The sequence below is a fragment of the Hypanus sabinus genome, chromosome 22 (genome assembly GCF_030144855.1).
Source record: "Hypanus sabinus isolate sHypSab1 chromosome 22, sHypSab1.hap1, whole genome shotgun sequence".
Classification (NCBI taxonomy): domain Eukaryota; kingdom Metazoa; phylum Chordata; class Chondrichthyes; order Myliobatiformes; family Dasyatidae; genus Hypanus; species Hypanus sabinus.
In genome coordinates this window covers 32,992,984-33,019,891 of record NC_082727.1, presented here as the reverse complement: position 1 = coordinate 33,019,891, position 26,908 = coordinate 32,992,984, and the positions used below count along the sequence as shown (strand labels likewise).

Below are 26,908 nucleotides of genomic sequence, written 5' to 3'. Positions count from 1 at the left end.
TATTTACATAGCACAGCGTAAAAAATACCCTTAATTGCTTCACGCAGCTGCAAGTGAAATAAAGATTTATGTGGAGAAGAATGGAGGTGACACAGAAGACAAAATTAAAATTAGACACAGCTTTGTGGAAGAATTTGGTAAAAAAAGAGATTAGATTTTGAATTCCAGAGTCGAGAATCGCAGAGTGAAATCAATTCTCCATTGGTAGGTTGAAGATCAGAATCAATGAAAGGCTCATTGGGATTGTGTGAGAGCAGTGGCTTGTGGTGGGGGAGAATATTACAGAAGCCAAAACCATCCAGGTGCTTAAAATTGAAAATAACAAATTTTAAATTGTAAGTGTTTGGGAGATTAGAATTTAAACAGTACTGTACAAAAACATAAGGACTCAAAAGAGATATTGAAAGGAAAGCAGTTTGGTAGGAATGGGGAAAGAAGTGTAGCTTCTGTGCATTTTGTGGAAGAGATTAGCTTGGAGAAGGTTTAAGAATAGCTGAGGGCTAAAAAACAGAGATGGGTTAGTGTTCAGATATGGGAGAAAGCCTGGTGTGAAGTCTCAGTGGGCAAAATGAACAGAGGAAGCACCATAAAGATGGATTCTGTCTTACAGATGTAGAAATTTGTGCATCTCAGTTTGTTGCTTGCAGGCATGTGAGAGGGAGGCAAAGGTTTACTGAGAAAGAAACAGGGAAATCACAGCTTGATCTTTCCCTCGACTTCTCTGTTTTAACGTGTTTCACCCTAAGCCAACCCCTGTATCGCCAAACTACACTCTCTAAGCTACATTGTGTTTCCTGCAGAATATCCTCCTGGAGTTTCACAGCCTCAGCTCTTTGACCTCAGTGTTTTTCCCAGATGGAAGTGAAGCTCTAGATTCTCTCCCTCAAGAAGCTGTGAATGCAGCAACATCAAATACATTTAAGGTTGCAACAGGCAGATTCTTACACTTCGGGGAAAAAAATGTCTTGGGAACCCAGCCAGAAAGTGCAGTCAAGAGCAAGGTTAAGTCAGCCTTGATCTTATTAAATAGCGGAGCAAGCTTGAGATGCTATTTCTGTTCCTTTATCTTGGTTAAATTATTTTTCTTATTTCCTGACAAAACCATTTTAGTTAACCAAGATACTAAAGCTTGGATAAACTATTATTGATCCATAAATTATATTCAGCTGTTTTCTGGTGAAACTTATCTGATATCTTTTTCCCTCTATCTAGATTCATGGGGTGACTTTTAATTTGCAGCTGCATTCAATGCACTAGCAAAGTCGCAATGGAAGCTTACATGAAATTATTATATTAATATTATAATAATATTATTCTATTTTGAAATCTTCCATATTAAAAAGAAGTGAGCTAAGTCAGTGAAACAAGAATTTGGTAAGTACAAAATATAAACATATAGCAATCACATAAAAAATGTACGTTATTTATAAAAGCACATTCAGAGCTTAAAAGGTCAGATGGCAGCCAAAAACTTGATTCATTGAAAAACTTCAATGTAATTTCAATTTAAATTGCCCAGAAAGTGGTCACTGGAAAAGCAATATTTAAACAGTGCTCTCTTTTATGGAGGAGAGGATGGGGGGGTGGGGGGGAGAGTTTGAGTTGGTGAAAAATTGCATATCGTACATGGTGTGTGGTCTACTGAACGCAAAGCTTAAAGGGTTGTCTGCAATAAAATAAAACAGACAAGCATGCTTATGTGAACATTGGCCTTTCCTCCATTCACTACGGCAATCAACCACTTGGGGGAGTCTGAGAATTGTGTTCAGTGTGTGCAGGCCAGGGTCATGTGATCGGGTAAGCTGTCTCGAGGATACTTGCACGGAAGGGTAGCTGGTTGATATAAAGGAAATCTACCTGCAGGCCATAATTTGTACACATGGGTGGCTCACTTTACTTGTGGAACATAGATGCTCAACTGAGGTTTGCATAACTTCTGTTCAAACATACCTTGGACGAGGTTAGAAGCTATTGTGTGTGCTCAGTTCCCAGTAATGGTAAACTTGCCATGTGCAAGCACATCCTAGAAGCAATTTGCCATTCTGGGATCTAAGCAATCCATATTTGAAATCTAGTTTCAAGTAATTCTCTATTATGTAGCACCTGTGATGAATTTCTAGGTATCGGCAGTTTTCATGAGCTGTTATACCTATTTTGCTTTAAGGGAAGCTGATGTTTTCAATTGCTTTCAATAAAAGGTGTTAGATGTTCGAACACTAGAGGTCTATAGCTCAATATTTAACAGTGCGCTTAAATGATACTATAGTGTGTGCCACAGCTTAGCCCCTGAGGCTCTATGAAAGATTATAACAAAAAGATGACCTTCTTCAGTTGTTGATTTACCGATGCCTCCCCATTGTTTGCTTTTTTGCTTTTAGATAATTCTCTCAAATGTGCAAACATTGCTGAAAAAATGGCAAATGATGTTCTAATGATGATTCATCAGCTGTTTGAGGTAGGCAGTCTCAAGTGTCTGCAACCTTGTTCCACATGTGTATTTCCAAACATTTCGACCTATTTCTGTCTGCACCTTGGATAGTGCAAGAAATTAAAAATGGAACAGTTTGAAAAGGAAACAGGATTCAAAGGCCACTTACAATTATTATTGGTCACATTAAAGATGGGGATTTTTAAAGTTAATGAATTAGAGCACATTCTGGTGCTAACTGGTGCAGAAAGCAAACTGCTGGAGGAACTTAGCCAATTAGAGTTCTTCTAGCAGTTTGGTTTTTGCTCTAGATTCCAACATATAGTTATTCATGTCTCTTTGATGCCAGTTGATCTTCTAAGAAGCTTTCAGAAACCTCTGAATCCACATGCGTGATCTCCCAATGTCAGGAAAGGAACAAAAATAACTGCCTAGCATTTGTGATGGAGCAGCAGCTCGACTTTTCTCAAATACAGGGAGCGGCATAATCCCAGTTTGGGAGGCACCTTCTCTGAGAACATTGTGCCCTGATACAGCCTGCACCATCACTCAAACGATCAAGTTTTGGGATGTGTGGGAATTTAAGAATGCTTCATGTGTGCTTGCATCGATGTGTGAGAAAAGTGGCTTAGTTAGCTTGTTTGCACTTCCTGCCTTGAGGGCATATTTAACATGGGTTTTTTCTTCAACCACACATCAAACATAAAAGTAGGTAACCCACCTGAATATCCCTTGAAAACACTTGGAAACATTTCATCGTTTTTGTGCCATCATTTTAATGATTAACCTTTTATGATTTAAATTGGAATAAATGAGAAAAAGATAATAAAATTAACTTACTTCTTGAAGGAACCCTGAGGTTTGATCTAAAGAACAGCAATGAATCTGCCTGGATTCTAATTTCGTAGTCTTTTATGGATTCATAATCCAATGTTTTATTTGTTGTGATGTCTCCTGTGCGATTGTTGATTTTAAACACTCCTGAAACCACAAATGTCAAATGTATTAACAAAAACATAGCAACAGATTATACTAATTTGATTTATTTTTGATGCCATTTACAATGAGAAACTCATCAGAGAAGGATTTGATAAGGTATGACTTGCATTTTTATTTATTCATCTCTCACAAAACGGGTTAGAGTAAAATTTTATGTAAAAACGGGTGCTTGATTGCCAGTACAGACTCAATGGGCTAAAGGGCTGTTTTTGAGCTGTATTTCCCTATCACCCTTTGCCTGGGATCAACAGAAATAGGAGAGCGTAGGTAATTTAGCTCATCAAGTCTGCTTAGCTCATTTTAGGATTTTTCAGGGACCAGGTGTTTTCAGACCTCTGTTGTAAGGAGGTTTACCATCTTCTACATGGCGATGTTTCTCCTCACCCTAGTCATGCACAGCCTATCCCTAACTGTGAGACTGTAACCCATGTTCTAGACTCCAAACCACAAACTGGATAAACTAAGATTGGATTCACTAAAGGTTAGAAGAATAAGAGAGGATCTTATGAAACTTCCGAACTTCTGACAGACTGGATGGGGGAGAAAGTTTCCCCTCATTTAGATGTTCAGAAGAAAGGGCTGGTCCCAGTTTTAGAGCAAAAGATATAGGACTGAGGTGAACAGAAATATCTTCACTCGGCAAGTGGGATTCACCACCCGAGGTGGCTACAGAGGCCAAGTTGTTGAATTTATTTAAGGATACACGAATGACATCGGGGATAATGAGGGTAGAGCAGGAATACTCTTCTTGCTATTCCTGCTTCTATTCTCTGTTTTCCTGTGAGACAACTGATGCAGCCAATTTGGCTTGGCTGATGCCATTGCTATCCAATGTGAATTTGTTTGAAAAATCCAGGAGTTGCAAGGAATTAATCAGAGGTAGGATTCATGATGGACTTTCTTTTTCCCATCGTGAATTCTCAGAGATAGTCTATACTCCTTGCCTGAAAGTTCAATCAACCAATTTACTCAGACTGCATTCACGGCTTTTATTTCAGATTTCCAACATCTGCATGCTTTTCGTTTTCAACCAATTTGCTGCACTTGCCCTTAGTTGGTCCCAGCTATGGTCAGGTGTGCTATAACACTGTTCTTTCATTTTGACTATAGATTATGCTATTTTGAGCTTAATTCTGACTAATAAATCTTAGTTTCAGATTATTTTATAGCATAATCTTATTAATCTTCACAATAAAAAGGTGTTTAGCAAAGAATTAGCAATAATTTTTGCCTTTGTTGCCCACTAATGATTTGCTGGATGTTTTGCTAATCCACTGAATAACCCAAACAAAATTTTATTCATTAGAATTAATATTTAATACATTTTGCAGAAGGTGACTGTGAAGTCAAAAATTTGTGACATGATATTTCAATAAAACTAATGAGTAGTAATCCTCAACAATAAGGTTTTACTGCTAACTGGGAAATATCACACAGAAACTGATCAATGTCAGCAGTGCTTATTGGCAGGAATTCTCATTCACTACTTTGATTGTAATTCACTTTCTTTTGCACATCACTTTTGAAACTGTGCTTCTATCGCATTAACTGTAGGAAGAAGAGAATAGGGTAGGTTCATAAAAGAGTAAGAATGATCAGTGGACGTGGTCATTAATCTTGTGAAGCTATTCATCTATATCAGTAAAAATGGAACAGTGTCAGATACAGGATGGCAAAAACAAAATTAATTTAGCAAACAAAATAGGGTGCAGGCGTACTCTATTATGACCCAGATGCAAGAGGTAATTCAGTTCCAGATATAGGATCTTGCACCAAGTTCACGTTGCCTATTTCATTATTGAAGTTGTTTTGTTTAATTTGTTTTATGTGCCATTCTTTGAGTAGCAATAGAAGGGATGGAACACAAGCTTTAAATCAAATGCACTTTTAATGTTGCTCTGCTCAAGCTGGAGCTGATAAGGGAAAGTTATGCGACACATTAACTCTGAATGCAAGTCCACATGAATGAAAGTTGAGAACCTGGACATTTAAACAATACAAAGAAATGAACCTGGAATCTTGGGGCATTTATGTGGTCTGCATTTTCAGATAAGACTTCTGGTTGCTTATTAAAACTTTAATGACTGAAACAAGGTTTGTGGCTACGATGCAGATCAGAGGATACATTATCCATAAATTTGAAACCTTTTCAGAACAATATAAAAAGTGGAGTCAGAGGAGCACCTATCCTGAGGACAAAGGAACACATGAACTGCTAACAGCTTTGTTGATGACAAGCAAGCTATAGAGAATGTAGCAAATCAGATCAAACCATATATTCCACATTATACAAATAAAATGCAAATAAGACAAGTGCTAAAACATTCATCCTCAGTCAGCAGTACTGCATGTTCAACTAGATGTGTTCGTTCATTACGCTTTTCATGTGAAGTTCAATGGAGCAGATTTCCAGAAATGAAGTGCAATATACTGTATAGCCGCTACCATATTAAGCTTTAATGAATTTTCATGACAACATATTTCAGATAAAGTTAGTGACTTTGCCAAACTTCTATTGATGCACAGTGAAGGGTATCCTATTGTAAATGGTTGCATCGTGGCTTGGTATGGGAACACCAATGCTCGGGAACAGAAAAGTTACAGAAAGTGATGGACTGAGCACTGTCCATCACAGGTAAAGTACTCTTCACCATTGAGCACATTTCCATGATGCACTACCACAAGAAAGCAGCAACCATCATCAAAGACCCCATAAGCTAAGTCATGACTTCTTCCTGCTACTACCATTGGACAGGAGGTACTGAAGCCTTATTTTCTACACCACCAGGTTCAGGAACAGTAAAGCTGAACTGGTTCTATGACCTACAGACTCATGTTCAAGGACTCTTTGCAACTCAAGCTCTCAATACTATTCTCACTTACACTGTTTGTCTTCTTTTGCACACAGTGTTTATCGGTCTGTCTGTGGATGAAAAGTTTTGTTTTGTAAAACTATTCTATTTTTTTATTCCTGTAAATGCCTGAAAAAATTTAATCTCAAGATAACATATGATAACATAGAACATTACAGCATCGGCCCATGATGTGCTGACCTTTTGACCTACTCTGAGATCAACCTAACCCTTCCCTCCAATGCAACTCTCCATTGTTCTATCAACCATGTGCTTATCTAAGAGTTTATTAAACGTCCTTAATGTATCTGCCTCTCCCACCACCCCAGCAGAGCAATCCATGCTCCCACTATTCTCTGTGTAAAGAACTTATTTCTGACATGCCCCCTATATTTTTATCCAATCAGCTTAAAATTATTGCCCCTTGTATTAGCCATGTACATACTTTGATAATAAGTTCACTTTGTCTTTGAAATTGCTTTAAACTTTTGATTAAAAAAAAAGAATTTTAATATTGCAGTTGGCTGAATGTTTGCAATACCAAATTAACCATTTCATGGCCTGGTCTGAGATTCAATAATCTCACAGCAGTCAAGAATAAAATAAAAATATTCAAATTCACCAACGTTACAATATTATCTGTCTCAGAAAGCTCTTACCAGCGTCATTTCCTGCTATAATTGAATACACTACAGTTTGATTGATAGCAGCTGCTATTACAGTTTCAACCACGGTTCCTACTGGAGCTCTTTCACTTACAGGTGGAGGTCTGAAAGAAAATAAAAATGTTCAATACAGTATTGAGCATTGTTGCAACAAATCAATAGAAGTCATGCCAAGAACATTTTACTGCTGAAGTTTGTAACATTTATTACTAAACATTACAAATGTTTGGTAAGAGTGCTCAGTAGGCCTTTTATCAGAAGTGGCTGATAAATTGCACTCGTTAATCTTCTGGCTTGAATTCTGCAAAGAAAACTGCACATCAATGCAGATAAAGAGGAGCTTCACTTGTTTTCACAGGCAGTTAGAGGTTGGCAGCTTGTTTTTTGTTGATAGATGGAAATTCCTTGAAAAGGGTTATTTCTTTACTATCCAGTCACAGGACCGGAAAGAACAAGCCCTGGTTCTCCCAAAGTAACCTTGGTGATACTCCTGCAATATCTGTCCAGTACGGATTCCAGTGGCAGAGTGAACAATCAGGTCCAGTCTTCTGAACTTGTAGAGAGGTACAGGACTTCTGATAGCACACGGGGAAGAACTGGACATTGCAATTTCAATGCCTGGATGCCAAGGGCTCCATTTAAACCATCAACACAAGCAAAAGAGACCCGCAGACAGGATGTTTATTGTGCTTCTAATGGATAACAAAGAAACATTGAAAATCTATAATACATTACAGGCCCTTCAGCCCACAGTGTTGGGCTGACCATGTAACCTACTCTAGAACCTGCCTAGAATTTCCCTGGCATATAGCCCTCTATTTTCTAAGCTCCATGTACCTATCTAAGAGTCGCTTAAAAGACCTTATTGTATTCGCCACTATCATCTTCGCTGGCAGTGCATTCCACACACCCACCACTCTCTGTGTGAAAAACTTACCTCTGACCTCCCCCATGTACCAAGCACCTTAAAACTATGCCCCTCACGTTAGCCATTTCAGCCCTGGGAAAAAGCATCTGGCTATCTGCACGATCAATGCCTCTCATCATCTTATAAACCTCTATCAGATCACCTCTCTTCTTCCGTTGCTCCATGGAGAAAAGACCAAGTTCACTCAACCTATTCTCATAAGGTATGCTCCCCAATCCAGGCAACATCCTTGTAAATCTCCTCTCTACTCTTCATAGTCTACATCCTTCCTGTAATGAGCTGACCCGAACTCCAAATGAGATCTAACTAAGGTCTTATGTATCTGTAACATTACTTCACGGCCTTGAACTTAACTCCATGGTTGATGAAGCCTTCTTAACAACACTGTCAATCTGCACAGCAGCTTTAACTGTCCCATGGACATGTACCCCAAGATTTTGCTGATCTTCCACACTGCCAAGAATCTTACCATTAATATTATATTCTGTCTTCAAATTTGACCTACCAAAATGTACCACTTCACATTTATCTGGGTTGAACTCCATCTGCCACTTCTCAGCCCATTTCTACATCCTATTGATGTCCTGCTGTAACCACTGAAAATCCTCCAGACTATCTACAACTCCTTTAACTTTTGTGTAGAGGAAAGATGTGTGTGGGGTACTGCCATTTAATGTGGTGTCTGATCCGATTTGACAGGATCAGTGGGAATGCAGAATGGGGAGCAAATTTGCCAACACTTATACTTAATGGCTGCTGGAAGTGAAAAGTTACTTTTCTCTCTATGACAAGGGGAAAGATAACAGGGCTAGGTCGCCTGGCTACTCAAGCCTGCTCTGCCATTCGAGATTGACCCTGACTGTTCCGATCCAAGCCTGATTTACATCTCCCAATCTTCTAGAAAACCAAAGTTATTCTACTTCTATTCTAAACACTTTCAATGATTTAGGTTTCACAACTTTTTGAAGCAGAAAATTCAAAACTCCACTACTCTTTCCAATAAGAAATTTCTATGTACCCTCAGTTTTAAATGCTCCTTATTTTATTACTATGCTCCCTCAATCAGGAGACTCTCACTCATGAAACCATTCTGACCTCTGCCCTACGATGCCCCTTTATATCATGTTACAGAGTCATGATGTCCTCATTGTAACCCACTTCTATGGCAGTCTTGGAAACCTTTTATTTTGCCTCCTCCTAGGTCATTAATATAAGTAGTAAATAATTGAGGGCCAAGAACTGACCCCACTAGTCACATCCTTCCAACACCAAAGAGACCCATTGATTATAACTCTTTGTTTTCTCTGTGATACCCAGTTTTCAATCTATGAAAACACATTTTCTCCAATATCATGAATTCGTAACTTGTGGCTCTTTGTGACACATTGTCACTTGCCTTTTGGAAACTAAAATACACAATATCTATCAACAATCCTTGTTACATCCCCAAAGGATTCAAGCAAATTTGTCAGATATGATTTGACTTACATGAAGCCATATTGATGCGGTTTGTTATATTAAACTTTCCTAAGTGATTAAATGTTTCATTTTTGATTATTTATTCTCACCAATACTAGACATAAAACAGGAAGTACAGAAGCCTGAAGTCCTACACCATCCAATTCAAGAACAGTAACTTTCATTCAGCCACTTGGTTCTTCAACTAACTAGCCTAACTCTAATCACTAAAGTTCAGCAATACTATTATGCACAAAATGCTGGAGAAACTCAGCAGGCCAGGCAGCATCTACGGAAAACAATAAATAATTGGCGTTTTGGACTGAAATCCTTCTTTAGGACCTGATGCTACCTGGCCTGCTGAGTTCTTCCAGCATTTTGTATATGTTGCTTTGGATCACCAGCATCTGCAGACTTTCTTGCGTTAGGCAACACTATGACATTTTGATCATTTTGCACAAAAATTGTCTTTTTTTGTTCTAATTGTGTTTTTCCTTATAAAAGTGAAACAATGATTTATTTATGTTTAATTAATGATTTTTGTGAATGTTACTTATATGATGCTATGTGCTTACTTGCTATTGCAAGTTTTTTATTTCACCTATTGAATGTGTATTTAACACATATACTGTAGATACACCTTGTATATGTAACAATAAACTTGACTCTGACTTTGAACTTCAGTTCCCTGTCTTTTGTTTTCCTTCCTTCTTCATCAATGGATTCACATTTGCTGTTTTCCAACCCACTCACTCTCAAATTCCCCAATCAATCGCCCACTGAGCCAGAGAGTGCCTGCTTTTGCCTGCTGAGACTATATTCTTAGGACTGAAATACAGCTCAATGTATTGGCAATTCTGATGGGTTAATTCAAATTCTAGCTGTTAAATAATAATTGTCACAGTGGAAAAAAAAGTCCAAAATTTACTTATAAGGTATAATATTACCAGCTTTAAAGAAAAATCATCCTTGTCCTTGAAAATAGCCACAAATTAAGAATCTTGCTGCAAAATACAATTGGTTTATTAGAATTATCTGTAATATTTGCAATAATATTCACTTGGAAAATTAGAAACGTGGCTACAAAATAATACCACACCCATAAAAAATAGCTCTGCTTTAAAATGTTAGGTGAATATTCGCCAAATATGTACTTCTAAAACTAATAGCAATTCCAGCTTTATTTCTTTAACATACCTTTCCTAACAGCAACTAATTCCTCTTTTCATGCACCATATCCAACTGTGATCGCTTTCTTTCCCTCAGAAAGTGACAGATTCTGTTCTACTGCACCAAGCTGATTTATACAAATCTTTCAACAACACATTTTGGATACATAATTGATTGGGTTGTCACAAACTTTTAAGCCACTCTGTTGGCTGACAGTTCAGTGGAGCTGCTAGCTAGGTGCTTCAAGAGATTTTGGGACCTTTATAATTGACTGTCAATGGGCAGCTATTAAAAAGTGTTCTACATATTTGAACACTGGGAAGGCAGAAGCTTCATTCTGCCTCTGCATTTTCAAATGAGTTGGAAATTACCAATTGTTGAGAATTTATTTCTTCCTTGTTTAATGCAGTTCAATGTGCCCCTGCATAGCACAATAAAAGTAGCAGGAAATACTTAGCTTCAGAGAAACCTCATCACTCACTGACTAAACCGTGGAGGAACTGTTAAAACAGAAAACAAAAAGCTTTTCTGCCTAGTGATATCTTAAGTCCTTAGAGTAAAACTTGGATAACTATTTATTGGCTTTTCTGCCTGTTTAATTAAAATTTTAATTGAAAGAATTGATGGGCTCAATAAAGTTGTCTAGAGTCCACTGATGCTAAGAACAGTTCCTATTTCATAATTCAGCCAGTAAGGCACAATCTTATTCAAAATACAACCCAGTTAAAATTACCAAAGAATGCAAATTTGTTGATGAAATATTTTAATACATCAAAGGCAAAATTTAGCAGCAGTTTAACAGATAATTTGAAAGTACAGAAAGTAATATAACATTATGAGAAGAAGCAACATTAATTATCGGGGAAAACAGTAGATAATTTGTCACCAAAGAGAAAGATGATACAAGTATCATATAGCATCTGCCTTAATGGAGATCCCCTTTGCCAGTTAAATGAGAGGCTCCATTAAAAAAAACCAACATTCTTCGCTGGTCAATCCAAATATAAATTGGATGTACTGCAAATTTGCCAAATGAAATTGATGTTATAGAGAGAAGCAGCACAGAAATAGACCCTTTGACCCATAAGGTCTGTGTAATCAGGCACCTATTTACACTGATCCTACATTAATTCAGTTTTTTATTCCCCAGCATGCTCAGTAACTACTCCTAGATTTTATTACTCACCTACATACAGTGGCCAACTAACATATCAACCCACATGTCTTTGGGATATTGGAGCAAACCATAGCCCCCATAAAAAAAAGACAATGGAGACTTTGGGAGATTATGCAAACTTCACACAGATGTTACCCAAAGTGATGAATGAACCCACGTCTCCGGTGCTTGAGGCGGCAACACCACTAACTGTGCCACTATGCCACCCAATATTTTGAAAATCTAAACAGACTGAAACTTCTGGAAGAGGGATGACAGAAAGTTCCTGCTGGATATTCAGGATAATTTTGCCAAAGGCACTCCAAAAGACCGCTAAATTGTGCAACTTCACTATTATTTCAATGGAGATAAAAGATTGTAAGGATTCAATGTAACTTGAACTATATCTTTCAATAATTGGAACTTATTTGAACAATTTGAAGTCCTGTAAGTGATTTGGAAAAGTTTAATAGCTTTTGAATATTTCTGAATCTGTTAAGTTGTGCCTTGTCTTCAGTTCTTTCCAGCTGCCTTTTGGGTGGATCTTGTTTTCCAATAAGCTCACTGACCAACAATCCCTCCCCTCCCCAATCTCATTCTCACTGACTCGCAGTACAGTATTTATGTCACAGAAGGCCATGGTACTGCAGAGAGCCTTGTTATGGTTACTTGAGCAGGTTTCTTGTGGCCACCTCCTGCTGATACATATACATGAGGCAAATACATTTTTGTTTGTGAGCAGAGGCACACAACCAGTGACTGCAAAATCCTGGCCATTGGGCCATTGAGTTTTAGAACCCAAGTTACATTTTCATGTGGTGTGATTATTTTGACATCCAACCATACTTTATGGGATAGAAGTAATAAAAGCAAGGGGATGTCAATAAAACAGTTGAGTATAAAATAGTTATGGGAGGAAACCACATTATAAATACAGCAGTTTTATAGCTAATAATGGCAGTTTATTTCCAGATTGCAGAAATTTCTGACAGGAAAATATATGGAGCCTTCAAGCCATATATATGTAAATCATGTATCTGTGATGAAGTCACAAATCATATTTTGCTAAAATTCTGAAAATAAACTACAAAAGCCTATTTCCATGTAACTAAATTTAAATACTCTAAATTGGGAAAGTTACTTGTGACTTTAAGCTATATTTTTATTTTCAAAATAATATGAATAAATTGGAATAAATTACTAAAATATCAGCTGTATACATTTCTGGAAATAATCCATGCTATTGAATTCAAAACCTGAAAGAGACCATACACCTTATGAATGCAACATATAGAGAGCTACAGAATGTCTTGTACTGTGAATGAGTAACTACAGTACTCCATTCAAAACTGCATAACTAAAGGCAATCTTGGAAATACATGATAATCCTAGAAATATATACAAAATGATTGTTGTACATACAGACAATCACTATTTCAAATAACAAATTTTAACTCAAATAGATATTCTGAATGTATAGCTTTCTACTGTGCATGGAGTCCAATCTTCCCAAACAATATCAGCTCTTAGAAAACTACAAAAGATTAAGTGCAAGATAAAAACCTGAAAAAAAAGAAAATGCTAAGAAGATATGGCAAATGACCCAGTAAGAATCGAGATAATAACTAGGTTAACATTTTATAGTCCAACACTTCCCAGAAATATGACAGACCTGCTTACTTATGCTAGCTTTGACAGGGTGTATGTGGTTAATTATTCATAGCAAGCAACCATATGGAGATCTTTCGATATTTCAATCCTGGGAAATAATAGTCTGCGAGCTCAAAGAAAAAGTAAATGAATAATACTTTTATTTATCATTCTGTGCTTTATGGCTTGTGATTAGAATAGCTGGCCTGGTAAATTTTTCATAAGTATTTCTAGTGATCATTACCCATTTCATGCAGACTTTATCTCTTTCATGTTATGCCACACTCCGGCAGCCATTTACAATTTATACTGGCATTTCATTTAAGTACAAAAATGACTCACACCTCAAAAGGCAGTTCTCTCAGTTCAAATGTCTTTTTCTCAAGCTAGTATATGACATTTAAGTTCAAAATTTCCAACTGCTTTCAAGTGCTGGGCACAATATGATTAAATTCACTCTTGGGCAAAAAAAAAACCAACAGGGCCCAGAGATTTTATTGCATGGTGCTGTTTATTTCAGCAATGCATGAATGAAAATGGACTCTTCCTTCACTGAGATTGAAAATGGGCAGGCATATCCACAGATATTGACTGTCCAGTTCCCTCCACAGATCTAGCTGAACACAATGAGTTTCTCCATTAGTTTGTTTTTTTACTCCCAATTCCAGTATCCGTAGTCCAGGTGGATCTTGCTTGTCCAGGTGAGCACTTGATGCATCTGATTATATTATTATTCCAACTGAGTCATAAAGTGATACAACATGCATGCCTCATTTGTGCATACAGATCAAGAGGCCCAACTGAGCTCTCCTATTTATCTCTACTTGGCCCATATTCCTTCTTTCCTAATCATATTCTTTTCCAAATGTCTCTTAAATAATGTTATTGTACCTATTTCAGCTACTATCTCTGGCAGTGTGCTCCATGTATGTGCCAGATTGGATAAAAGATTTTGTTATGTTAAAAATAATGTAAATGCCATTGTAAATTCCATTTCAGTATCACTACAGTCCTGAACCAAGAGGTTTCACAAAATCAGAAACTGGATATGATCAACCAAACACATACTAAGACCTTGAGCTAATGAGCCCAGGGAGAGTGAGGTGTGCATAGTTAACACCTGATGCACCATCAATAACTCACACTGAGACGTAAGGCGAGATATCGGCTTTTATTGACTGGAAGAAGGAACCAGGAGTGAGTGTCCATCATACTATGACCTGGAGACTGAGGCCGAGCGTCAGGCCTCAGATCGCCTTTATACAGGGGCCTGTGGGAGGAGCCACAGGAGCAGTCAGCAGGGGGCGTGTCCAGACAGGCACATAGTTCACCACAACACCCCATTAGGAAAACTTTCTACAGCAGCACCATCAGGAGTGGCATGTCTGGCTGCATCATTGTGTAGCATTGAAGCTACAGTATAAAGATCAGACCACAATTCCCTAAGAGGTAGTAAAAACTGTCAAAATGATCACTGAGAACCCCCCCAACCCAATTTGCGACATTTACTGGGAGCGTTGATGCAAGTGGCCCAAAGCATTGTTGAGGATCCCTACCACCCATCCCACAATCTCTGACCCACTACCATCAGGAAGGAGATACAGAAATATCAGGACTAGGACTGCCAGACTGGGTAACAGCTCCTACCCTCAGGCTGTGAAACTAATGAATACCATGCCACCTCCGAGGTCTTGTCACCAGACAGTGAGCTGTTTACTCTTTACCTGTGCTGTGCATTGCATGCATGTTATTATATGTGGTAATATTTTGTTTTATATGCTATGTGCAATATGTTTTATGTACCGTGATTTGGTTGTATATATGTACAGGAGGTTGACAATAAACTTAAACTTGGGCATACTGTAGCCATGAATTTGGAGACAGCATGGTGGTCCCAAGTTATCCCACTAACTCCTCATCATTGATCCTCAGGTTAGTTACTGGGGATAACTAAGTTGACTGAAATGTAAGGAAGTCTTTGGAGAAAGTAGCAATCTCCATGAGGTCAGAAATCATTATTTTGCTTTTATTTTGCAGAGACTTTTAGAACCAAACAGGCTGCCTGTTATCTTTAAAGCTACAAGTCCTCTACAGCTATATTCTAACAATCAATTGTGCAAAGGGGATTTCAAACAGATGTTTAACTTGCTATTTGTGTGTGGAAAGGACCCAATACCTGTACCAGGCATAGGCCCTCGACACTAATACTGAGCCTTTACCTCTGTAATGATTGGTTAATTTCATATTTACAATGACATTTTCTTTTTCATACTTATTAAGGCTATAAAATCAGTGCAGCATCAACAAATTTCTAAGACACGATAGATCCCCCGGTGCCAAATATCTTCTCATTTGAATAAAACATTATTATATCCCTCTTCATCAAGTAATTTTCCTAAATCAGCACCATTATCAATTTGCAGCTGATTGGAGAGAATGCAATATCTATCTTCTAAATATATTTCATGATCTTGAAAACCTAGATTAAAAGCCCCTCAAATTTTCCTTGTTTAATCAAAAGGAATCAGTTTTCCCACTTGTGCTTGATGGCAACAATATCTCCTTGAGTTAGTGCAGCAAATCTTCAATGATATATTTTGTTCCCTGGAAATTGTTTCTATAACCAAGTTACATTATTTCAAGCCAGTCCATCATTGACAGGAGTTCTGGACTTAACAGGAAATTTATTCTCAACTGGTCCAAATGCAATTATTTCTGATGTTATTATAGTGATTTCTTTAGATAATATTTTCAATTTCTCCAAAGTGTAATTTTGCACTGAGTTCTCACTAACTTTGAATACTTTTTCATAGCATTTGAAATGGATTCCCAGAACTATCTGCAGAATTACTGAACTTATATTTGGTATTCAATTCATGGAGCATAAAGGCCAATTGGCTTTTTAAAGAACCATTGCGTGTGGAGCAAGAACATCAATGGAGCAGCAGGATTGAATCTTCTTACTGAGTCATGTCAGGCACTGTATACTCCAAGCAACTTACAGTGCAGGAGGTATGAACTGGGCCCACTGAGATGAAAAGACATACACTCAAAAGACAGTGTGAAAAGAGAGGGCCCTTGGTGGTATGTAGGAGGCCTAATTAATTCACCATGCAATCAATCGACTGCATGCACACTTGCCACATTCTCATAATATAGTTCACATTCTAAAAATGGCTTTTGTTTATTTAGCTTTTAATCTCTTTTTGGTACCGATTAATTCCATTTGGGTCCCTAATTTTAATGGCAACCAAAACTATCTGAAGTAAATAGGATAGCTGCTCTTGGTAGGACCTTTTTCTTAAAGAGGATAAAACTATAGATCTGTGAGGTATTTTGCCACACTTGAGCAGTTCCAAATGCAATTGTGTAGAATAAATGCATTTATAAATACAAGACCCTCATATTTCTCTTTTACTGTGATGATAGCCCTGGATTGGCACCATTGTCAATTTGCAACCCAGGGTTTGTGGCAAGAAACTCCCTGTCTGGGGTTGGAGTGGAAGGACAAAGAAAACTTGGGTAGTAAAATTTAGATGCTTCTTGGTTTTCTGCCATGGGTTGTCTCATGGGAACTTTTGAAGCTTACTGGAGGGTCCAAGAACAAGACACTTCTTTCAGAAGAACAGAAGGGACCTTGTAATGACTGTCAGAGCTCATGCTTATAGCTGTGAATTTGCTGCAGGTTTTAACCTGTTACACCATTTCAAGCCAGTACATCATTAACAGCAGCTCTGAAATTAACATAAAATTTTATCTACAACAAATTCTAATGCAATTATTTCTGATGATTATTACAGCGATTTTCTTTGAGTAATATTTTCAATCTCTCCAAACTGAGACGTGCAATACAGTTCATATCATCTGTCAAGCAATCTAGGAAAATTTAACTGCTTTGACTTTGAATGAGGAACAAGGAACAAGATTTCTATTACTTGTCACAGGGCACAGATGAGAACAAGAGATACCGCACCATGGGGGATTGGAATTAGAGAGGCACAGCTGAATGTAGAGCAAAATCATTAGCAAAAGAAGATAGGATATTATTTTTACTAAATTAATTACTGGTTGCTGATGGAAATACAGAGAAAATTATGCTGAATTTATCAACAACATTTCCCTTCTGGTTCAGTGTGTAATACCTATGCATACTTTTGTAAACATAATCATGCCCAATATGTGATCATAACAGGAATGACCTATCAGAAGCTATTGACTAAGGAGCTAAGGACTAAGGAGCCGGTGGTGGACCTGAGGAGGGCTAAGGCACTGGTGACCCCTGTTTCCATCCAAGGGGTCAGTGTGGACATGGTGGAGGATTACAAATACCTGGGGATATGAATTGACAATAAACTGGACTGGTCAAAGAACACTGAGGCTGTCTACAAGAAGGGTCAGAGCCGTCTGACTGAGGTCCGTTAACATCTGCTGGACAATGCTGAGGATGTTCTACGAGTCTGTGGTGGCCAGTGCTATCATGTTTGCTGTTGTGTGCTGGGGCAGCAGGCTGAGGGTAGCAGACACCAACAGAATCAACAAACTCATTCGTAAGGCCAGTGATGTTGTGGAGGTGGAACTGGACTCTCTGACGGTGGTGTCGGAAAAGAGGATGCTGTCCAAGTTGCATGCCATCTTGGACAATGTCTCCCATCCACTCCATAATGTACTGGTTAGGCACAGGAGTACATTCAGCCAGAGACTCATTCCACCGAGAAATAACACTGAGCATCATAGGAAGTCATTCCTGCCTGTGGCCGAACTTTGCAACTCCTCCCTCAGAGTGTCAGGCACCCCGAGTCAATAGGCTGGTCCTGGACTTATTTCCACTTGGTATAACTTACTTATTATTATTATTATTTAATTATTTATCATTTTATATTGCCATATCTCTACACTATTCTTGGTTGGTGTGACTGTAACAAAACCCAGTTTCCCTCGGGATCAATAAAGTATGTCTGTCTGTCTGTCTATTGGGGCGTTGTAGGGTAAGGGTCAACAGTCTTCTTACTGCTCAGACCCTTCTCTATCTGCTATCAGATGATAGATGATTTGGCTTTCTGCATCCAAAAAATACTTCTTGGCAGCAGAAACCATAGCTAGTAAATCCAGCTAACAGGTCAAATCAAGTACAATTCACCTGATCACACCTAAAGTTACTCAAATCTTAACCTTTCTGAGGATATGGTGAGAATTCTGACATTCCTCTATCCAGGAGAATTTAGTTTTCAAAGGGGTTTGTTTGAAATGGCTGTTAAAATACTCCAGTGTTAGTTAAAAGGGAGGGAATAACTAGCCTCGAGAGAATTGAGCATTATTTTTTCTCTTGTTCATATTTGTAGTTTGTTTTCCTTCGCACGTTGGTTGTTTGTCTATTCTGTTGGACGTGGTCTTTTTTTGATTCTATTGTGTTTCTTGGATTTACTTGGATGCTCACATGAAAATGAATCTCAGGGTTATATATGGTGACATACATATGTACTTTGATAATAAACTTGCTTTGAACTTTGAATAATTGAATTTTACTTCAAACTGTTTAAAAATACATATTCTGTGAGAAACTTTTAACTTCAGCTCTATTTCTGACAATTACTACTGGCAAGTCACTGCACAGAAGTCTTAGAATTTTGTTTTAAAGTTCAATGTAAAATTGAATTTTTGTCCATTTCTTTCACCTCACCTCACATTGTTCCCATTTCTCAAACCATTATTTACTTTCTACAATGCAAGCAGCTCAAAATAGGAATTCAAAAATCAGGAGGTCACCACAGGGGCTGCCCCAGTATTGAAACAGGAACAACTCTACTTACTGCTTCAGCAGAGGGGTCTCTGTTTCGTGCTCATAGGCCAGTGGCATGGATGTGGTCAGATGTTGCGCTCGTGGACTAGCAAGGGCGAATGCAAGTGCACCTTCCTCCCCCACCAACTCCACCTACCCCAGGTTAGTGAGTCATTGGCTGGTTCAGGGATCGGGTTTGACGTAGGCAGGAGGCAGGAGCGACAATGAATATAATTGCTTCTTACATAAAGTATGGTAATTTCCAAAATATATTGGACTGAAGCATTTTCCACTTAACTCTATACCCAATCTTCCCATTCTTTAATATTGGATAAGTGCCCTGCTCAGTGATGTGGACTGTCAAACAAGCAGTAAATCTCCACTGGTTTTAAAACAGGCAGTGATATGCTCTGGGACTTGAGAGAAGTCTCGAACATATACAACCATTAACACTCACCAGCATAGTGTGGAAGCTTGCAACTGGGATTGGTGTCACATGGTTAGCAGCCTCTCACAGAAGAGACAAGCCAGAGCACATTTATGAAAAACCACATAAAGTAGACTATAAAATCATCGTATAAGTATATTCAATATAAAGTGTGGTTAATTACAGATGAACAATGTTACCACTAATTCTTCTGATTTTTTTTTATCCATCCTGGGCAATAATTTAACATTCAATCATGAGTAAGTTCAGCCTCAACATCCTTATAGTTCTTGTAACAAGTCCCACCACAGAATCCCACAGCAATCATGCACAGCTGTCAGAAGTGCTCTTAATCCAGAAGGCATTCAACCCTTATAAAAGAATTATGTCAGTATTTTGCCGTCAGTTTATAAGATGCAATAAGAACATGGGTGAATAACCCTGGATTATGGTTGTACTTGCCTTGGTGATCATATGAGATCTATTCTAGCAATGGACTGGCAGCAGGTGCTTTGCAAATTTTTTGCATATCAGAGTGCTCACAATTAGGGAGGCTGCATACCCAGTTTCCAGTTTCAGAGACTCTATCAGTTATTTCAATTACAGTGTATTTGGTGAATGGAGCTATTGGTTAATCAGGACAGCTGCTTATTTGTGACAACTCTTAAAGAACAAAAACTATTCAACATTGTATTATATGAATGCAGTCTATTTTCTGCACTAGGCATCTGCACTGATTTCATCCATTTACAGTCAATCAAAAGAACATGGCAGTGTACACTGGATGAATTCCTCCTTCAATAAACATTAGGAATTTTAGATAGTTTTATGATACTGTAGTAGTTTTAATAGCATTCTAATTTGTTCTGTATTTCATTTAATTACATAAATTGTTACTCAGTTAAAATTAGCTTGTCTTTCTTTTCGTTTTTCAACTACTTTCATGAAACTTTGGCTAACTGAGACAGGCGCTTAATTGGTCAAAATGCGCTGGTCCTGAAATTTCCTAATTTACCAGAATCCACAATATATGCACACAAAATGTTTTCCTGTTGATTTTTTCTCATCCGTTTACCAGCGTGTGTTATGGATTCATTTCCACCACTGCACTCAGAAAATTGTTAGTGTCTGCTCTTTATTTATTCAACTGTGACAGCTCTTCTAAGTTACCAAGACAATGGAAATAGTTGTAAATATTACTGGTGGCATTAGACTGCACTATCCAAAAATATATGAGGGAGGGTCATTAACTTTGCTCTTATTTTGACAACAAATTTTACATCATTCCATATTCCAGAGCTCAAGGGGGAGTGATTTCATTACAGTTGAGCTGATGCCCAGAATTTCATGATTGATAGTGATACAATGCTATGATGACAACCTCTCTAAACAGTAAAAAATAATGTGAACTTTGGCAGATTATAAGTAATAATTTACAGTTGACTACTAGGAAATGGAGTAGTCAGCATGCTTTACAAATGTTTGATTGACTTGAGCAACTTTATCCCTGCTGGCATGAACGGTTGCAAGCAATTCTACAGAGAGAGAGAGAGAGAGAGAGAGAGAGAGAGAGAGAGAGGGGAGAGAGAGAGAGAGAGAGAGAGAGAGAGAGAGAGAGAGAGAGAGAGAGAGAGAGAGAGAGAGAGAGTGCGAGAGTGAGAGAGAGAGAGAGAGAGAGAGAGAGTGCGAGAGTGAGAGAAAGAGAGAGATGCAGAGAATTACAATATGTGCAGTGTTAAATCTGTCAGTGAAGGTGAAGAAATTACATGTTAGATTTCCCATACACAGAAACATCAGAAGTGAAGATATTCAAAGAATTACATCTGATGTGTGCAATTTGCCTTTAGCGTCAAACACAGTAACATAAAACAGAAAATATGCCATGTATACACTAAAATGAACAGAGCAACTTGGGTGAGCACAAAATGTCAGCATAGTGAAATGAAGCCCAATGAGATTTGACTTTGAAGAACATTTAGGTCAGCTACAGCATCCAACTTAGAGTTAAATTCTTCACAAAACAGGATGAGAGAAAAGTTAGAATGTAAGAACATTGCACACTCCATCCATACCCAAACACTGAAAAATCTACAAGATCACCTTTAGTTTTGTGGAGAAGAATAAACCCATGAAAAAAAAACAAAATGAAAACAAGTTTTGTGTTTTGTGATGCAGATCAGCACTGTGACAGTCAATGAAATATCAATCAAATCAAATTTCTTGGATATCTGTGAAGAGTGCATGTTGTATACTGTATATATTCTTTGATAGTAAATTGATCATTGAACCATTGAAATCCTTAGAGGAGATCCTGTTCAAGCTAATATTGGTTAAAATCTACAACAGCAAAATCAGGGGACCTGTTTCATGCCAGAGTGATGATGCAAGCAGGTTTGACTCTTAATTCAACAACCAAGTTTTGACAAATACATCTGAGATACGGATTCAATTTCTACTATTGGGGTTGTGGAATTACACTCAATTAATAAAATTGGAATTTAAAATAAATCAAGACATTAATAATGACAGACATAAAACCACATGTTTGCTATAAGATTCCACTTGGTTCACTGATATCCTTCAGAGGAAGAAATCTGTCATTCTTATGTGGTCTGGCCTAAATATGACTCCATATCCATCAATGTAGTTGGCTCTTAAATATACTGTAAAATGACAAAGTAAGCCAATCATATCAAGGGGAATTAAGACTGGGAATAGATGGTAGTTTTGTCAAATAATGAAAAGAAAAACAGGCACTACATTCAATGGAAATTCCATAATATTCATAACCTTCAATATGACATTATGACTGCACACATTTCCCTCCCACTTTCAGCATTCTGAAGGGATCATTCTCTCTACAACTGACTAGTCCATTCTTCCATTTGCACCAATCCGAGCCCTTTACTTGCAGCACCTTAGCATGCAACACCTGTCCTTTTATCTCTTCACTTCCCAACATCCAGAACTCAAAGAGTGATTAACTCACACTTCCAACAATTTAGTTTGATGATTTTAGGGCTCACCATGTGATCTGCTTTGGAGAAGACAAACACATGCACATTGGGTAACACTTTGCAGAAGACCTCTGTGAGGATGACTCTAACTTACCAGCTGCCTCCAAATCTCTACCTCACTCCCATCTGCCTTCCCAGTTTTTGGCTTCTTACAATGTTTCAACAAAGTTTATTGAAAGGCATCCCATCTTTTCACCAGACATGTCACAACTCTTATAAAATGCTAGAGGAACTCAGCAGGCCAGGCGGCATCTATAGAAATGAATGAACAGTCAATGTTTCGGGCTGGGTTCCTTCATTAAGATCGGAAAGGACGGGGGAAGAAGCCAGAATGAGAAAGTGGGGGGAGGGGAAGGAGGACAAGCTAGAAGGTGATAGGTAAAGTCAGGTGGGTAAGGAAGGTAGATGAAGTAAGAAACTGGGAGGTGATGGGTGGAAAAGGTAAAGAACTGGAGATGAAGGTATCTGATAGGCAGATGAGGAGAACAGAAGAGGTAAAAGATGGGCCAGAGTGGGGATAGAAGCAGACAGGAAAAATTACTGGGAGTTGGAGAAATTACTGTTCTTGCCATCCGATTAGAGACTATCCATTTGGAATACAAGGTGTTGTTCCTCCAACCTGAGAGCTGACTCACCATGGTAGTAGAGAAGGCTATGGACCGACATGCTGGAATGGGAATGGGGATTGAAATTAAAATGGCTGACTATCGGGAAAGCCTACTTTTTACAGATGGAGAGAAGGTGCTCGACAAAGTAGTCCAACAATCTGTCGGGTCTCATCAATATAGATGAGGCCGCATTGGGAGCATTGGTTACAGTAGATGTCACCAACAGATTCGCAAGTAAAGTATTATCTTACCTGGAAGGAGTGTTTGGGATCTTGAATTGAGGTGAAGGAAGAGTTGAATTGGCAGGTGCAGCACTTCTTCTGCTTGCAGGGATAATGGGGAAGGGTGAATGGAAAGGGGAATCATGAAGGGAGTGATCCCTGTGGAAAGCAGAGAATGGGGGAGGGAGACATGTAAAGATGTATTTGGCGGTTGGGTTCCATTGAAGATCTCAGAAGACTCAGAGAATGATGTGCTGGATGTAGAGGCTCATGGGATGGCAGGTGTGGACAAAAGGAACTCTATCCCTATTATGCCGACGGAAAGATGGGGGTGAGGGCAGATGTTTGGGAAATGGAGCAGATGCGGCTGAGAGCAGCATCAATGGTGGAGGAAGAGAAACCCATTTTGTCTCCTGAAAGAATGCCATTCCACTTTCTCAGTTCCTTTGTCACTGCTGCTTCTGTTCCCAGAATAACACTTTCCTTTCCAGGACATCAGAGATATCCTCCTTTTTCAAAGAATTATGTTTTCTTTCCTCCTGGCAGCACATCCCATGCATCCACCACTTTTTGTGTAATAAAAAATTAACTTTGGCATCCCACCATACTTTTGTCCAATCATGTTAAAATTATGCCCTCTCATATTAGTGATTTCCATGCTGGGCAATAGTTTTGGGCTGTATTCTTGACTTGTGCCTCTTATCATTTTGTACACCTCTACTATATTAACTCTTTTCATCCATCTCCATGGATGCTGCTGAATATGATGAGTACATGCACCACTTTCTGTTTTTATGTCAGATTTCCAACAAATGGTGTGTTTCCTTATAGAGCCATTGGTATACTACACAGAAACGGGCTCTTTGGCTCGACACCAAACATCATGCCTACTTAAGCAGTCCCACTCTTTACCTGCATTTGGCCCATCTCCATCTAACCCTTCCCTATCTGTGTACTTGTCTAAATGTGGTTAAATGCTGTGATTGTACCTGCTTTTACTGACACCTCATTCGAAATCCACAATACCTTCTGTGTGAGGAAGTTGCCCCACTAAATCTCTCCTACAATGGGGAAAAAGACTGTGACATTCCCCTTCTCTAAATCCCTCATGATTTTATATACCTCTCAAAGGTCACCCTTCAGCTTCCTATGGTCTAGGAGAACAAGCCCCTGGGTTATCCAGTCACTTAGGCCCAACAGTCCTAGCATCATCCTTGTAAATATTTTCTCAACTCTTTCCAACATCATTCTTGAGGCTCAATGATCAGAACTGGATACAAAAATTGCAAATGTAGGCTCACCAACCTCTTACAATTAAGACATATTTTTGTATGCATTGCACTAAGCAATGAAGACAAGTTGGCCAAATGCCTTCTTCATCAGTTTAAATCTCTGGTGCCTCTAGTAGTCCTGATCCATTTTTTATCTCTTATCTCTGTATCTATTCATCTTCTACTTACATCTGTCCTCTACAGCCGTGCTGCAGTTAACTAGGCTAAGCCAACTGTCCTTAGCCAGCATCAGTTGAGACCTTCAGTTGCTCATGGTTATCAATCTAGCCCAAACATTCTTCTTGATCTGTCTATTCCTTCTTTTTCTTTTCTGTGATATAAAATGTCCATGATTTCTAATTTTCACAATCTCTAATAGTGTAATACAATCATAGAACACTCCAGCGCAGACTGACCCTTCAGTCCATCGAAACTATGCCAAACTGTTATTCTGCCTCATCCCATCAACCTAAACCTGTTCTTCATATCTCTTCTATCCATTACTTATCCAATCTTTCTTAACTGTTGCAATCAAACCCACATTTTATGTCAGTATGTATGAACGATGGTGGAAATAAAATGAAAAGAAAACATAGTTAACCATGGAAAGCAATCTAGTTTGGGAGTGAAAGAAGGAACTGCTGAGTTTAGCAGGCGTAGATGACAAATCCCCTTGGCAGGGGAAAAGTCAAAGGAGGTGACAAAAATTTCAATGTTATTATTTGACTCCTCTTAACAAAGAGGTTCACAACTATAATGTCTTAATTCAACAGTGAGGAAAGATTAAACCAATGTTCAAGTCCTGTACATTAATTATCGAAGTGTGCATGCAGTATATGTCTCTGAGATTCACCTTCTCCAGGCAGCCACAAAACAAAGAAAACCATGATCGCCGTTCAAAGAATAACATCACTCCCCTCGCAAAAAAATCACACAAATGGCAACAAGAAAGAATAAGCAAAAACATAGAACATAAAAACACAAGTTAGAAAGAATCCGATTAAACTACAGACTAAGCAATGAACCACAGACCCCGAACTTTGGTTCTATCTTCCAACATCATTGAGGGCAACAGAGACCATTTGAATGCAGAGGCCTTTCTCGGGCAGCAGTGATTGAGAGGTTGGGAGATGGCGTTGAACACTTGCTCTCTTTCCGCACTTCAAGCAACAAGATCAGCGAGAAATGTAGTGATCATGAAACTGTAGCTCTCAGGCTTCAACTGCACATGAACCACACTTAGAAGAAAAAGAGGACATAACAGAAGAGTTTTGTGGATGACCTGGAAGAAGTTGCACTAGGTACCATTGTTCGCGGTTGCCATCATAACCGGAAGTCCCATTTGTATATAAACCAAATAGTTTAACTTCCATTAATTTTTCAAGATGAAATTCATGAGTGTCCAAAGATAAATCACAATATAATCCAAGGCATTCCATGTGTGGTTGTTATGGTTTATGAATTTCACAGAGTTTCCTACAGAAAGAAATTATTTCAGAGAGAAAAACAACATGGCACTAAATGTTCAGAACACTCACTAAAACGGCATAATTTAATGAGCTGCCTTTAAACCTTGTCACACAGTGAGTGCCATGTGACAGCCAGTTTGTAAATTCTAACAAACAATTAAATAACCAGCCAGATAATTTGAATTGCTAGTGATGTTTATTGAGGAGTTACTGTAGCTTTGACAACAGAACTCCCTGATCTTCCTCAGAGCTGTAGTGTATTTGCACCCATTCTGCGCTTTTTGTGAAGTTACTACCATTTACCAAAATTACTCCTATAAATTAGTTGCAAGTTTCAGAAATCTTTTAGGTGAATGGAATATTGCATAAATCCAGGAGATCTTGGCTGTATGGAGCTTGACAGAATAGATCCATGGTTATTTCTGCCAACTAGTATGTCTGGATCCAGATGTCAGAAGCTCTTGGAATTCTCTAACCAAGATGGTTGTGGTGGCAGTGAGTGGGTACAGTTGGCCCTCCTTATCCGCGATGGATTGGTTCTGGGACCCCTTGCGGATACCAAAAAACGTGGATGCTCAAGCCCCTTATTCAACCCGTCTCAATGTGGTGGACCTTAGGAACCCCTGACCTTATTTAACCTGTCTCAGTGTGGTGGACATTAGGACCCGGCGGTTAAGCTCTGAACCTGCAGTGTTTCTGTTCATGAAAATAATCATGATCACGATTGAAAATAAAGTGGAAATAAAGCGATTGGAAACAGGTGAAATGCCATTGGTCATTGGAAAATCGTTAGGCTACAGTTGGTCAACGACT

General features: G+C 38.5%; 1 protein-coding gene across 1 annotated transcript in view; it reads right to left on the bottom strand.

Moving 5' to 3' along the window:
• pcdh15b (protocadherin-related 15b) overlaps window positions 1-26,908 on the bottom strand; it is an 831,732-nt gene that overhangs the window by 132,860 nt on the left and 671,964 nt on the right. Inside the window, exons 25-26 of the mRNA XM_059948101.1 lie at window positions 6,939-7,048; window positions 3,269-3,409 (exon numbers count right to left, since the gene is read on the bottom strand). Of these exons, the coding sequence (XP_059804084.1) occupies window positions 3,269-3,409; window positions 6,939-7,048 (251 nt within the window). The remainder of the gene's footprint in view (window positions 1-3,268; window positions 3,410-6,938; window positions 7,049-26,908) is intronic.